At 41.5% G+C, this 16,442-nt stretch overlaps 1 protein-coding gene across 1 annotated transcript in view; it reads left to right on the forward strand.

Moving 5' to 3' along the window:
* The window catches only part of LOC139473054 (RNA-binding protein Ro60-like), a 58,711-nt gene that overhangs the window by 33,422 nt on the left and 8,847 nt on the right, over window positions 1-16,442 (forward strand). Inside the window, exons 3-5 of the mRNA XM_071255565.1 lie at window positions 1,250-1,401; window positions 4,965-5,091; window positions 9,641-9,889. Of these exons, the coding sequence (XP_071111666.1) occupies window positions 1,250-1,401; window positions 4,965-5,091; window positions 9,641-9,889 (528 nt within the window). The remainder of the gene's footprint in view (window positions 1-1,249; window positions 1,402-4,964; window positions 5,092-9,640; window positions 9,890-16,442) is intronic.

Below are 16,442 nucleotides of genomic sequence, written 5' to 3' on the forward strand. Positions count from 1 at the left end.
TTTTACCTGGATGTCCTCACACTCTCAAACAATCCGTGGACAGGATTGATGGTTGTTGTTACAGAACTGTGCAAGTGATGCGCTCAACGACTGCAGTGAACTACTGGAGAGTTCATATCACTGAGGACCACATCTGAAAGTATGTCCTCATCTGTACCATTTGATAAAAATGCAAAAAGGAGTAATGAATGATAAGATAAAAAATCTAGTAAAATCAAGATATTTTTTATATTTGTATACTTATCCTGCATTACTGCGTCTAAAGAGAACTCTTAACTGGCTGAATCTGATATCGTTGAGTGGATGGCAGACTGCAGCAGTGCAGTCCTTGTTCAGGAATCTACCCCCAGACATTGCTGTCAGTTAACAGGAGCCACTCCCTTCTCCCTGGTGATAGAACATGACTTTACGCAGACTTTATGGGAAGAACTTGTTATGCACCTTAGGTCACAGTCAGTTTTGTCAAGCCCTGGTTAAGGAAGGGGATCGCTATCCATTCATGGACAATCAACTGCTCACTGACTACTCCAAGGTGAATGCTTTTGAGGTGCAGATTTTGAAGTACATTTGTACATTGTAGTACATTGGCATCAAATTTGCTTTGCAAACTCTAAGTGCCAGCTGATATTTGTTTACTAACCAAATCTAGCCGACACAGGCTAAGTTATAGACTCTGCAAGCTATTACTGCAACCCAGGGCATTTCAGTCAACCAGATGATGTCACATACAAGGTGGCAAGCATAGGATGAATAACAATAATGATGAAAGTAGTTTTATTCTTTGTTCACAAGATTCGCAACTTGCTTCCATGCGCATGTTTTCACAGAACATGCAATGTGATATGTAGACTCCTGCCCAGGGGAGTATTAACTTATATGTTATATTTTATAAAAGATATTTCAACATGTATACCAGCAAAACAAATTTGCATGCGCCATATAAAATCACATAAAAATACAATTGCCATGGATTTTTCAGAATCCTGCATGATTATCACATGTACAAACACTTTGTCAGCATTACCCATAATGACCCTGACATTGCGCCTTGGTCATTTCATGCATTGAATCCCATGAGTAAGAAATTTAATAGCAACCATTAATTGAAACATGCTTTAATTGTACACATATAGAGTTCTCTTTCAGTGTTCTATGTGCTAATTTTTAATGACAAAAACTGCCTTCCTGCAATTATTAGACAAAATAGTTTCTGTCACATCTGTTTTATTCATTCATTTTTATGCTTCAGGTATGGATTGCGCTGATAGAAAATATGACAGTTGGCCATGTGTTGATGAATATCAGTAAAATTGCCAGCCTCAACTTGCTTGATGGTTCTTGTGCTGCCTCACAAATCATTCTCAACAAGTTACAAGACGAACAAGCCCTCATCACCAACAGGTACGAACATTTGATTTGTAGATCTGCCATCAAGGTACCTAGTTTTTTGTATATCAATAAAAGTAACTCATGTTTCATCACTTTCTCTGTGTTACTTTCAATAAGGTATTGATTGAATTGCAGACTCATTGTACAATTTTACACAAAGTATCAGTGTTTCTGTTCCGTGGTATATACCGGGTATTAGCCGGCAAAATGAGACAGGAACCGGTAAATTTGACTGGACGGTCCTTGTGTCAGGAAGAAATTTCTATTGAAAAATACAAATCATGTCGTGTGAATAGCTATAAATATTAAGTCACTCTGTTTCAAAAGCTGGCGTGTCAAGTTTCTTTAACTTTCTATTGGAAATCCTGGTTCTAAAAGTAGCACACAATATCAGCCCAAAATAAAGTGAATGGTAGTCATTGCAATAGCCATGTTTTGAATTGGATCTTTGTTACATCGACATACCAACTTCCATATCGTCATACCGGTATATGCTGTTGTAAAGAAGCTAGATTTTCTGAATGCATACTTGAGATTATGTTAAATTGGCAGGTCTGAAGCTGATGATGTTATCTCTTTGGTAGACTTGATAATGACGTCACAGAGATAATCAATGGTGACCATGCTAAGACATGAAGAATGATTTTGTTTTTTTCAAAACTACTGTCGCTGGGACTGCAGATTTAGAGTAAACCTGTCATCTAATCATGTGACATCTACCTAGTCAGTGTACCAGCTGAATGTGGGTTTTGCCTACAGTATCACATTCACACTTCTAGTCAATACCACCTCAATCAAAGGTGTCTGAACCATCTGATGATATTAAATATGCACGCCATTGAGCCCAACTCTAATATCCTTGATAGTGCCTGTCAACTCTTCTGTAATAAAAAAACAAAAATCAATTAGGCGTTATTTCTTTATATCATTTTTATCCCCCGCAATATTTTTGGCAGGGGAGGGGGGATGGTTAAAATGGAGATGTGGTCCATGAGTCCGTCCATCCTTGTAAGTATTGTTTCCGGAGCAGAACTTGAAAACCATTCCACATTTCTTCACCAAACTTGATACATTGATAGGTCATGGCAACCATTTCCATGGCAACAACTTTAACTTAGAATTAAAATGGTGGTAAGTGCTAGTTTCTGTAACAGATATTGAAAACCATACAATATTTCTTCACCAAACTTGGCACAAAGCGGTAGATAGGTCTAGTAGGGTCTAGTTTGGGATTTAACACACAAATAATTATGATTTTCCATGGCAACAAGTTTCATACATTTTTTCATTACAAGTATTTACCTTTGCAAGGGATATTAATGACTTTGTTTTCTTGTTTTTGGCAGTGACAATTGCCACATTTGAAAACAGTTGAGACACAGTCACCGGACTCAAATTTGAAAGTGATTTCTCTGATTTTTAGTTTGTTTTCCAATGTTGACTATGAGTTTTATGAATTAAAGCTTCCATTTTGTGTATTTGCTTTAGGATAGGTAAATTTTGTGTTATAATGGAAAGAGCACTTTGGTGATTTGGATAAGTGGTTGAGACAACAGTTTGCATTTGTTGAGGCTATTTTAGGCACTATTGTCCAAACACTTTAGCCTTTTTAATGCTATCTCATGTACACACTCCTTGTTGGAAAGTACATTATGTGTCATCCTCTATAAAAGTAGAACTAGTCTAGGCTAGTACACGCAGACTCTCACAATCATGTGCATGCACGTTGCTTTAAAAGGGCAATAATCATGAAAGACGTTGAACACCTTTTCACCTCACCGCCTCATGACAATCAACTCAGTTAGTAACAGAATGATGTCAAATACCTGTGCAAAAGAATAATTTGATGCTTTAAATGTAGAGATTGATGTCACTGGAGGTTTATAGTGGAAAAAACACACCTCCAAGGTTTAAGGATATACTGTAAACACGAGTGAGAGGGAAGAGACGAGAACCTCTGATCATGTCTATTTGGTCAGACTATTGGCTGAACCAATTACAAATTGGCATCATGTTTTTCTTTTGCTTCAAATTTGTTTATAAGCCAGAGAAAACACCACTCCTTCGTCTCTGTCAATATTAATTAGCAACACAATGAAACATGATTGTTTGAGGTTTTCTTCACAAACCGTACCTAACCACATGGCAGCCATGCTTATGTCAAGGTCATCTTTGAGATATTGTGAAATATCTTTGTCTTATGCCTTCTGTTGGATATGGCACAAAGATTATTACAGCCCCGACCTAAAAGGACAGGGCTATATATTTATACCAAGGAATTCTATCCATCCATATTTCCGAGGACATTTTTGTGTGCGACCTATAACTTGAAAACTACTGCAGAGATTCTTTTCCAACTTGGTGAACACTTTCAATTCCAATAGGATGCGTGCAGTGTGAAGTTTGATTTCAATATTTGCATTTTCTGAAAAAATATACAGCTAATTTTCATTTTGCTACTCAGAATACTTTTACTTTAACATTTTTGTGACCTATAACTTGAAAACTACTTTTCATAGAGGTGCAGTGTTAAGTTTGAGTTTGATATGTGTATTTTCTGTTTTGTTTTGGACTTAGAAGTCTTTCATACTTCAACATTTGTGGAACCTATGACTTGAGAACTACTTCATGAATTCTTTTCCAGTTAGGTGTACAGTTTCTATACCAAAAGGAGAGGTGCAGTGCAAAATTTTATTTCGATAATTGAATTTTGTGAGGAAATATTACTTTTTGCAAGTTTAAAACTTAGAAATATGTTGGAGTTGTTTGTTTGTTTGTTGTTTAACGCCGCACTCAGCAATATTTTAGCTGTATGTCTGTAAACAATCAAATCTGGACCAGACAATCCAATGATTGACATGAGCATCAATCTAGGCAATTGGGATACAATGACATGCATCAACCAAGTAAGCGAGTCTGACCTCCTGCTGAAGACCAAATCTAACCCGGGATCTTTAAGGGACTATTAGAGTTGAAGTCAGGGGTATTAGTAAGCCCTGCTCAATTTGTGCCTTTGTTGTCATTAGAGAATATCCTACAGTGGATTTAGTTCACATGGACCTTGGGAACATGTTATGAGATGTTAAAAGTTTAGGTGATGAGATAGAAGGTCTCACTGCAATGTATGTAATCTCTTTGATAAGGTTTTGATGAAAATAAATCAAAGGTCAAGGTCAGTATGCAGGGTTTTTTTAAAGTATGGTAACATCACTGTCAGGTTTTGAGGCATGATTACCCCTACATCTGTAGAGTGTTTTGGGGGTACAGGACTGAAAGGTGACAACACCGGCTTCTGCAAAGACCTGCTTTATTATGTGTAGAGATCGGGCGGCTTTCTGTCAATCACACTAGATGACTTTATGTCAATACACTACAACAGCCATGACACTTTATATTTGTGTCTGGTTGACCTAGACAACCATGCCTAGATAATGTCATTTTCTTGAAGCAGCAAAATGGGAAAAACAAGTCACAGTCCTTGAGTAGTTGCTAAGCTCATCAGTAATTCAGTGGCTCGATCCACACAAGGACCAAAAGTTGAGCACATGTCTGAATGAATTTCTGTGTATTTTCAGGGTATCACCAATGATGGTGCTCATTGCTCTTCGTACCTATGAGCAAGGGAAAGGCAAAGGCAAGTGGATTAGGAATGAAGCAGTTGTTTCAGCCTTGAACAAAGCATTTGGCACAGCAATATCATTGGTATGTCTTCTCAATAGAAATTAGCTTAACCATGGAATATTTTCTGAACTAGTAGGAATAATGCCACACTTTTAAAATGCATGTCTTTTCAGTTGTTTTGAAAAGTGTATGTAACATATAATAAGCAGTGTTTAGTCAATGAGCCAGCCCACTTTTATTTGTCTCTCAGGCCAAAAGATTTTGAAAGGTGTTCTGAACTTACATCCAGCTCTGCAACTGATACACATTTCTTACAGGTCCCTGCAGCTGCTCCTTGGGGTTAAAAACTAACAAGTATTTGCCATATGTAACGAAGATGTTTATTGGAAAAAGTTGAATTCTAAGATGCTTGGCTCAAAGAACATGGGCGCCAACTGTACTTTATCCTGCGATAAGGTTCACTTTTTTGCTGTCGGGCTGACACCCTGCCCTTCAAATTACCTCTCATGTGATCCCAAATATCCTTGGTAACATTGTTCTATCATTCCTGTCAATCAAGATGATGCGTCCACATAAAATGTCAAGGGGTGAAATAGTTTCTTTAAACTTGTCGCATATTATTCTCAGAAATATGGCTACATGTCAACCATCTCTCATTCCGCAGGGTTATTCCAAACATTTTGAAACCATTGTGTCTGTACCACAGCAAGTACTAAGTTGTCTGTGGCCGACGTTGGTGCGATAGGAATAGACGCACGTTTGCCAAGGTTCTGGGATACATGTTCCAGAACCTTGAGTGCTGTCTTGTCTTGAGTGTAACTTGAGACCATGGTGTGCATGTTAGTAACCTGGCCATTGCAAGAAACTTTGCTGTGGCCAACCACGATTGACGAGGGAGCCAGTGCTAAAGCTTGGAAGGCCAGATACCCTATACGGCGTGTGGTGGTGATCTCAGCTAAGGCCGCCTTGAGGTGATTGCGCATATGGTCAATCTGCCGCTGTTGGAAATCAATGACCGTCTGGAAGTGATCAATCCTGTTGGCATTGGACTCAGTGAGGTCTCGGTCCATAGCCCGAGATCATGAGACCAATGCCGACAAGGGTTAAAGCAACCACCTGATCTCTGTTTCTGTCCGGCTGTCAGGGATCTTTATGGTAATAGGCTTGGACGAGCCTGTCATCCCATCGAGATCCTCGTCCAAGTCGTGAGCATAGTCTGCCACCTACATGGCGTGTATGGGAAAATCATCCCTTCTAAACATGGGGGCCTTAAACTCAGGTGTGAGGATCAATTAAGAAAAGTCGTTCTCCAGCGCCCTGACCATTTCCTTCAACATGGGGTCAGGTGGGATGGCAATGACAATGCCTGAGCCAGGGGAAGGTGCTACCACCAATAGATGGTCATCCATCCTGGCATCTGGGTAAGGCTTAAGGTGTGTATCCCACTGCGCGGGGGTTGTCGAAGGACATCTCAGAGTAGTCTGACAGATACTGCTCTGAACAGCGCACAGGAGAGCAGCTCCTAGAACGTCGTTTGGACTAAGACACCATGGTTGACTGTTTGGCGGCTGTGCCGGGAGATAATGAATCCTGTGACGTGACCCTAGACAAAGACGGAGTACCCAGGCGCAGCCATAAATGGGACTGAGAAAGCCTGTTGAGCAGGAGACACCGAAAGCGCTACAGGCACTTGGGATATTGCTCAAGTTTGTGTAGGTGTGCAAAACTGAGGCACGAATGGGGCATAAGGCACCAAAGTCACTGGAGAAGCTTGCTGATAGGTAGGCACAGGTGCCTGAACAAAGGGAGGTGTGTGCTCTTGTTGAAACATGGCCTGCATAAATAGCTGCATCCACGTCGGGTCTGTGTAAGGTGCCGGTGGGAAGAGAGCTTGTGGTGATGCCTGAAACCCAGGAGGTTGTCCCGTTAATAACTAGCCATGAAGGGGGGTCAGCGCAGGCGTAAAAGTTAGGCCTGAAGGTGCAACCAATATAAAGTTAGCAGGTAAGCGCAGGCATCAATGAATTGCCCGGAGAGCAAAGGAGCATAGAGGTGCCCTAAGGCACAAACATCATGGCTTTAGCCGGCGGTGAAGTCAAGGTAGGGACGCCCAATGTGCTGGTCTAGTGGATGCGCCCTGAGGTGCTGAGGTGGGTGCTGCAGCAGACATAGCCAATATAGTAAGCTGCTCTTGAGCCGTGGATGCTGCTTCCTGATAGATTTTTTACAACAGCAATTACTGCAACGCACAAGCATAAATTGCAAATCAAATTAAGTTGAAGTTGTAAACAAGCTGATTGTCCAGTTATATCGGACAGACAAAGGTTTTTAGTCAAGATCTTGGATTTACGTCATAAATATGAACAACATAGAACACTATAGAGAATTGAAACATTTTATGCAAAAGTTGGTATGAGTACGGTATCCAATTAAAGAGACCAAACAACTTTCGTTCAAGATGATGGATTTATAAGATATAAAAACATGTGTATTAGACAATAAACATTGATAAAGAGCTAAAGATATTTATATGCAATGCTAATACCTAGCTGACAATGAATTACAGAACTTAAGCATTTCAAGATGGCGGAACCGAACAACAACATGCGGAAGACAAACTGTCATCTTCCCATGCTAATATTAAATATTATTGCATCTAAACAACACCAAACCAGACACCACCCGTTCACAGGGGGAAGGGACTAGATTGTAGGCAAGTTGAAGACCACAGTGTCCAACAGTGATATGAATGTTGTGTGACATCACGACTTCCGGTATGATGTGGCAGCTGATGATTGGGGGGCCTGCTCCTGGAATGGAACAACCTTTCCCTCACATCGGCTGGACCAGTCACAGCTTCATTTCTGTCAAAAGTAAGACAGTAAATGCATTAAGGAGTAATGCATGATAAGTTAAAAACAATGAATAATTACCTCAGACAGGAGAAATACCAAATGTGAACCACTGATTCCTATGTATCCTTGACTCCCATCGAGGCAGGGGTGAATGTTACCGAGTTATTGTCTTTGTCAGGTAATCTGGTGGTTCTGCCACTAGTTATATCTGTAATAATGTCATTAACTGAGCATCAAGTGAATGACGACAAATACACAGGTGTAGTGCCATTAAACATGGATGACAAGAAAGGAGTAGTAATTGTTGTATTATATACAATTTGCTTGTAATAGTAAATTACATAATTGTACATACACATTTACACACGCAGACAAATTTTTCAAGGTGAAAGGTCATAGTAAGCATCTTCCATTTAAATGAGAAGAGTTAAGGGGATTCCCATCGCTGTCAACGAGGCCCCCCAATTGCCCACTCGCTGGTCCGCAGCCCAATTTGTTGGTTCGCTGATGCTAATAGCCATCTGGTGATAGTGCAGGCTGATATTAAAATAGTGCCAGCAAGATGACTGAGAGTTGCTTCCCTTTAACTATGTTATGATCTATACAAAGTCATGTATTTATGTGGTACTTCCACAGGTACGGGGCCTTAAATTCATGTATTTCTATTTCTGCTTGTACCCACCAATAATGGTATCCAGATTTAGCTTTTCCACTAACAAAATGTTCTACTTGTATAGTTAGCAGTGACCGCCTCCGTGGTCTAGTGGTAGAGCGTCCGCCAGGAGAGCGGAAGGTCCGGGGTTCGATCCCCGACCGCGTCACACCAAAAGACGTTAAAAGATGGTACTTGTTACCCTGTCTGGCGCTCGGCATTAAGGGGCTAAAACAAGGACTGGTCGGCTCGGAGTCAGTATACTGTGTCTGAGTGGGGTATTCATGTTAAACTGCGGCATGGTATCTCAGTGTGCTAGCACTATAAATCGGCATTAGTCCGGACTAGTACAAGCAGCCACACAAACACACACACGTACATGCATGTCGCTATATAAGTGCAATAATCTTGGACGCGACGTTAAACCCAATTTCACCTATAGTTAGCAGTGGCACTGTAAACTTCTGTGATTTGAAATTGTGTGACAGAGCTGTACTTATGTTTCTTCTTGTGGTGAGGTGAGGTGAAATGAGGTTTATCATTGTGTCCAAGATTATTGCATTATAGTGATGTGCATGCACGTGTACTAGTCTGGACTGATAGTGCTAGCCCACTGAGATACCATGCCACAGTTTAACATGAAAACCCCACTCAGACACAGAATACTGACTCCGAGCCGACCAGTCCTTGCTTTTCCTTGCTTTAGGCCTAAATGATGAGGGTCAGGCAGGGTAACAACAAGTACCATCTTTTAACGACTTTTGGTATGACACAGCCGGGGATATCAACTAGACCACGGATGCGGTCTCTTCTTATGGTGACATCATGTTTTGTCCAAAGTTTTGTTATTTGTTTGTTTGTATTCCCCTTTTATTTATGAAGAAAATATGTGAATGTCAATACTGAATGCAACTTTCTTTAAATGTCTGTCTTTGTTGACGTTTTAAGCTGTTGACTACATACAGGTGAGCTACAGTGCCGTGGCAGTATATTTACTTATATATACTAGTTTTTTATTATAGTTATTTTTCATAAGAGTTAAAGCTAAATTCAAAGTTGTAACATTATTTCATTATGTCTGAAATACAATGCAGTGAAAGGTATTTTTTATTTGTCTGTGCAGAATGCTGGTTGGAGCGGCAAGCGTATTCTGGTTGGTGTGAAGATCAGCACTAATCTGCAACGAAGTTCTGTGCGTGGAACACTTGTGCTATCACCAGTAATTGCAGTAGCGGGCCTCATACAGATCTTACTACACACCAAAGCCGACTGCCAGTTGGTGTATTTCCTCTCTGATGTGAAGCAACTCACCGTGTCACCCCAAATGTCCCTGGCTGATATATGCAAGGAAGTTGCGAAGGCGTCCGTTCCTGTGAGTTCAGCATTTAAACAGTCAGTGATGTAGGGACCCCGCGCAAATCTTAATCTGTCATCTTAAGTATCTCACTATGGTAAAGGTTATTTCTTCGGAAATTGTCAGACTGGGGAAGCTGAAGTTTGGCATGTAGGTTTCTCCTGTGATGACATATTTTGTATTCAGTGTATTTTTGTGAAACAATTGGAGAAATTGTGTGGTATTTGAAAAGTTATTGTCCTTAGCAAGTATGATTATATAAGGTTTGGAGTTGATGCTTTGTGTGGCAACATCTCAATACTTTCAAGGTGTCTCCCATTTTTAAAGTTGTTAAATGATCAAGTTCTGTATTTATGTTACTATGTTTACTTTAAATACCTCTACTCTAGGAATCTCTTACAGTCATGTGGTTTGAATAATGCTAAAAATGGAGTAAGACCCAGTCACTGACTCAAACAATAAATTCAATAGCTGTTATCACTACTGGCGCCAAGCTCATACATTAGAATGTACCTATCTGGGAGCTACCATCTAGTCTAGCTAATAATGAAGCAGCCTCTGTCAGGTGGTCTGCTTGCTGTGTTCACTGGAAGTTGACTCCCTCCACACCTGCAATTGTTTCTCTTCATGAAGCTATTATGACAGATTTTAGAGACTTCATACCTCCTATGATGGATGGCTGAAAAGTCATGAGCCTAATTACAGAGGATGTATCGACCTTTTTCACATTTCCCCACTTCCGGTTTGAAAGGGAGGCTTGGAATCCATAAGGTGAAGACAAATATCGCGAGATGAACACGGCATGGCAAGCTGGATGAACTATGACAATTTGGCCTTCCTGATACTTTTACGGCAACAATTATTGTATCGTAAGTATGCAATACCTCACTTTCTTATCATTGATAAAATATTGTGCTTTTGATAATAATAACAAGGCTGATTTTTCAGTAAGAAAAATTGTACAGGGACAATTGCTGAATTTTGCCTGTGTATGTATAGACTCTACTATCTTTACTTCAGAGGTATTTTCACACAATATTTTACCACTGCCTTCAATACAACAATGTAGGACTGAGCATTAACTCATCATCACAGATCCCTTTGTCCAGAAAATACATGTCAGCCACAATACTTCTTATTACTATGTAGTATTAAACTTAAATTGGAATTACAAATTCCTAACGTGGGATTTTTAATTGACAGTTCACTTGCAAAGTTTCCCAGTATCATCATCCTAATTGATCTATTATTGTGGGATCAATCCAGTAACCCGAGAACCAAATATTTATAACTCCTTCGAATACCCTACCTCTATCACATCACAGTCATTAATTCCTGTTTGTGTTGACAATCACACCATTATGATATATTAGTGTTTACCCTAGGATAAAAAAGGGCAGGATGACAGAATTTAAAAAAGGTCCCCCTTATTCCCAAAAGGGCAGCCAACAACAGATTTACATGTATGATGTCATTTTATTCGTACATATAATTATTATAGGTCAATAATGCACAGTTATTTCACTTGACATAAACAAATAATAAAAACAAAAAGTCTCCAAGTGTTGATATCAATTATTGTATTCTTTGTGTATGTACTTAGAATTATTTTGACAATCACACTGAAACAGTATATATACTCTCATATTCTTCTGTTCTTCCTGGACAAATATTTAGACACAACACAACTTTGTCCATGTCAGTGTCAGCAGTAGAAGATGTGCTAATACTGAGACCCTGTTGCAGTTCTTCACACTCTGGTCTGTTTCTGTGGTCTGTAACAATAGGCTTCACTTTTGAGAACGCTCTTGTCACTTCTGATGTTAACAGGATGACAGGAGCATACACACTTAGTAGTTTAACATTACAATGCATGGATGCAAATTACCCAGTTGTTGTTTGAGACTTGTCAGTGTTTTGAGCATAGCTGATGGTGACTAACGACTGGCTGGACTAACGAGTCTATGCATAGTCCAATCAAAATCGCGCAACGAAATCGAAATCCGGTTTGTAAACTGTCATGCGGATTTCGGTCAGTTGCAGGATTTGTAAAGCATGTGCACCGCCAACTCGTCAACAGATATTTTCAAAATCTTTTCATGTTTTAAATCAAGGTGCTCACGTGATTTGATGCATTTCGCCATGTAAGCCCCGTTTTATCACAATATAGATCTTGATTATCGAGCAGATCGCCATTTTGTTTGAAGCAAATGCAAGTGATACGAGAGGTGGAATCTGATTGGTCTATAGGAGAGGCTTACAAGGGACATAACTGGTAATAGCCACTGGTGGGGCTATGATCGAGCCCAGGAATTCCAGCCTAGTTCGGCAATGGTGGAAACTGGACTTTTAAAGTCAGTTAACTCCCTTGCCTTGGGAAGATGGTCTAGTGGTAAACTGGTGCCTTTTGATGGTTCAGGATTTAAAAAAAATATTTTTCAAGTTTCCCTGGCAACGACTTCGACTTCATCTTAGACTGAAAATGGCAATAGTGCTCGTTTAAGGGGCAGATCTTGAAAATCATACTATATATTTCTTCCCCAAACTTGGCACATAAAAAGGTCCAGTGGTGAACTGGTGCCTTTTGATAGTTTGGGAGTTTTGATGAATGTTTCCTCGGCAAAACTCGGAAACCATTTACATATTCTACAAAAAAAACCTATGCAGGGTTGTCTGAGAACCGTTACCATCATTACCTAATTGAGATGTGTACCACTTGGCAAAGGAACTTAATCAAGGTATATAGTGAATTATAGTGAAAACATAATTTACAAGTGGCACCCGAACCAGCCTACTTCCTCGCAGTGCATGCCGGTAACATGAACAATGGCACCTGAACAGTATTGCTGTGTAAGTTTCAAGAAGTTTCATGAACAGTTTCCAGCTAGGTGATGTAATGTCATCTCGCAGTATTGAATACATTTCATTTCTTGTTGGCAAGATTCTGCATTGCTTGTGTGTATGTTTCTCCAAAAGTGTCATGGATACGGTTGTCGCATTCATTCACTGATTTCATGCTGAAACTTCAGGATCTCTCCAAGCAGCATAAATGTGAACATGTCCTAGTTACTGGGGATTTCAACTGTGATCTGAGTGAAAAACTGAAACTTGAAGATTTCTTTGATATGCAGAAAATGACTCAACTCATTCACTCTCCAACTCACTGTCTTGGAGCAACACTGGACCAGCAATATTTTTTTAGTGCGTGTATTTAGGCTATGTACAAAAAGGTCCAGTGAATATAGTTCATAGGAGCCTATGTCTAAAGTCTTGCTAACTAAATCCACACCATTACAAGTTTTACCGTGATAGCTTCGGAAGTTTTTATCCCCCCCCCCCCCCCCCCCGGCATATAATGTGAGGGGATATAGTTGCAACTGCTCGTCTGTCTGTCCATCCGTAGTCATTTTGTATCCGGAGCGTAACTCGAAAACTGTTCAATTTCTCTCAACAAAAATTGGCAAATATACCAAAAAGATCCCAATGTGGTGGCTTATGCTATTTAAGGATTTTTGGCATTTGGTTTCTTCTTGATTTGGACAAAGACTTTTGATCCAAACCTGGTACATGTATTAACCAAGGGCTGAAGTAGTGCCTTTTGCTATTTAGGAATTTTTTTAAATTTGACTTTTCCCTGTTTCCATGGTAATAAGTTAGACTTATCTGAAACGGAGACAGGTGTCATTTGGGGAGCAGCATAAAAACACTATTCACCAAATTTGTGGGGGCCAGGGGCATTTTTCATCTTCTGACGACTCTTGTTTCAAACAGATGACTCAACTGGAAATCGCCAGAAAAGTCAATAACTTGTAAATTTGATCAAAAATAATGTTTACATTCCTAATTCATGATCTTTCATGATGTATTACTTGAACATTTTGAAATACAACCAAATTACGTGTCTATATAATGTTTGAATCGAAAACAATGAAAGAAAATGGCTCTCCGCTTGTGTAACCTATTTGAAAAGCGTTTCGTTTTTGTCAAAATTCCTGAAAAATGAGCCTGTTCATGTGAACAAACTAATGCAATGCATTTTATATCATAGTGTAAGTCAAACATAGTCATCTGTAGTTGCTGTGTCCAATAAAACAAGATTATTATCGTTATCACAAAATTAACAGCACAGCGTGTCCTACCTCGTCAACACTTCCTGACTTCAGACCTCGCCGCTTTTTCCCATTCTGCTTGGCCCTTTCTTGGTTGGCATTGTGAAATAACAGTAGGAATCAGCCATCAGTTTAATTCAAATGTCAGAAAAGGCAGAGTAGGTGTAAGAAACGGAGGGGGCCGAAAAAAAAGGGCAGGGTGCCAAATAAAAAACCTAGCAATACACAAGGTTCTTGACAAGGAAGCCATCAGCGCACAAGAAGAAACATATACCATCCCATATTGTTCTGGGGAGTCTTCCTGGCTCTGAAGAAAAAACAACACACACACACACACACACACACACACACACACACACACACACACACACACACACACACACACACACACACATATATTACTTTATACATATATTTTTTTCAAATTTAAGATTGTGATTATATTTGTTGTATGCAGGTTGTCCAAGTTGGCCAAGTGACAGATGTGGTCATCAATGTCTTAGTACCATTTGACCTTCACCCATCACAGTGGTGTGTCTGGGGCAATCAACTCGACCTGCAGCTGCTTCACCTGCTACCTCCTACTGACAAGGTAAATACCGGTATAAACAATTTTAGCTACCTTTTGGGTTAGAATATCAAGGAACAACTCAGTAGTGCATAAATGAGGTGATACATTTATTTGAATTAGTTGTTATGTTTAACTGAACTTACTTCATGTCTTTATTGTCATTTGTAATGGTCACTTGCTATTTAAACAATTGGTTTATAATTATAAAATTAAAATGCTCTCAATGTAATAACACAAAACAACAAGCTTGTTGAAATTGAAGCAAACATTTATGTCAAAATTACAATGGAATCTTGACATTTTTCTGTTTGCAGAGAGGTTTGTTGCCATAGCTGCTGCTCCTCAGCCAGGAGTATTGCACATGAGCACTGAGCAGCCAGCAGTCCAGGCACAGCCAGCAGTCTAGGCACAGCCAGTAGTCCAGACACTGGCAGCACTCCAGACACAGCCAGCAGTCCAGACACAGCCAGCAGTCCAGACACTGGCAGCAGTCCAGACACAGCCAGTAGTCCAGACACTGGCAGCACTCCAGACACAGCCAGTAGTCCAGACACAGCCAGCAGTCCAGACACAGCCAGCAGTCCAGACACAGGCAGCAGTCCAGACACAGCCAGCAGTCCAGACACAGCCAGCAGTCCAGACACAGGCAGCAGTCCAGACACAGCCAGCAATCCAGACACTGGCAGCAGTCCAGACACAGCCAGTAGTCCAGACACTGGCAGCAGTCCAGACACAGGCAGCAGTCCAGACATAGCCAGCAGTCCAGACACTGGCAGCAGTCCAGACACTGGCAGCAGTCCAGACTCAGCCAGCAGTCCAGACACTGGCAGCAGTCCAGACACAGGCAGTAGTCCAGACACAGGCAGCAGTCCAGACACAGCCAGCAGTCCAGACACAGCCAGTAGTCCAGACACAGGCAGCAGTCAAGACACAGGCAGTAGTCCAGACACAGGCAGCAGTCCAGACACTGGCAGCAGTCCAGACACAGCCAGCAGCCCAGACACAGGCAGTAGTCCAGACACAGCCAGCAGTCCAGACACTGGCTGCAGTCCAGACACAGCCAGCAGTCCAGACACTGGCTGCAGTCCAGACATTGGCAGCAGTCCAGACACAGGCAGCAGTCCAGACAATGGCAGCAGTCCAGACACAGCCATTAGTCCAGACACAGCCAGCAGTCCAGACACAGGCAGCAGTCCAGACACAGGCAGCAGTCCAGACACTGGCAGCAGTCCAGACACAGCCAGTAGTCCAGACACTGGCAGCAGTCCAGACACAGGCAGCAGTCCAGACACTGGCAGCAGCCCAGACATTGGCAGCAGTCCAGACACTGGCAGCAGCCCAGACATTGGCAGCAGTCCAGACACTGGCAGCAGCCCAGACATTGGCAGCAGTCCAGACACTGGCAGCAGTCTAGACACAGCCAGCAGTCCAGACACAGGCAGCAGTCCAGACACTGGCAGCAGCCCAGACATTGGCAGCAGTCAAGACACAGGCAGCAGCCCAGACATTGGCAGCAGTCCAGACACAGGCAGCAGCCCAGACATTGGCAGCAGTCTAGACACAGGCAGCAGTCTAGACACAGCCAGCAGTCCAGACACTGGCTGCAGCCCAGACATTGGCAGCAGTCTAGACACAGGCAGCAGCCCAGACATTGGCAGCAGTCCAGACACTGGCAGCAGTCCAGACACAGGCAGCAGTCCAGACACTGGCAGCAGTCCAGACACTGGCAGCAGTCCAGACACAGCCAGCACTCCAGACACAGGCAGCAGTCCAGACACTGGCAGCAGTCCAGACACAGCCAGCAGTCCAGACACAGCCAGTAGTCCAGACACAGGCAGCAGTCAAGACACAGGCAGTAGTCCAGACACAGGCAGCAGTCCAGACACAGGCA

The sequence above is a fragment of the Haliotis cracherodii genome, unplaced genomic scaffold, assembly GCF_022045235.1.
Source record: "Haliotis cracherodii isolate W230 unplaced genomic scaffold, xgHalCrac1.p SCAF_26, whole genome shotgun sequence".
NCBI lineage: Eukaryota > Metazoa > Mollusca > Gastropoda > Lepetellida > Haliotidae > Haliotis > Haliotis cracherodii.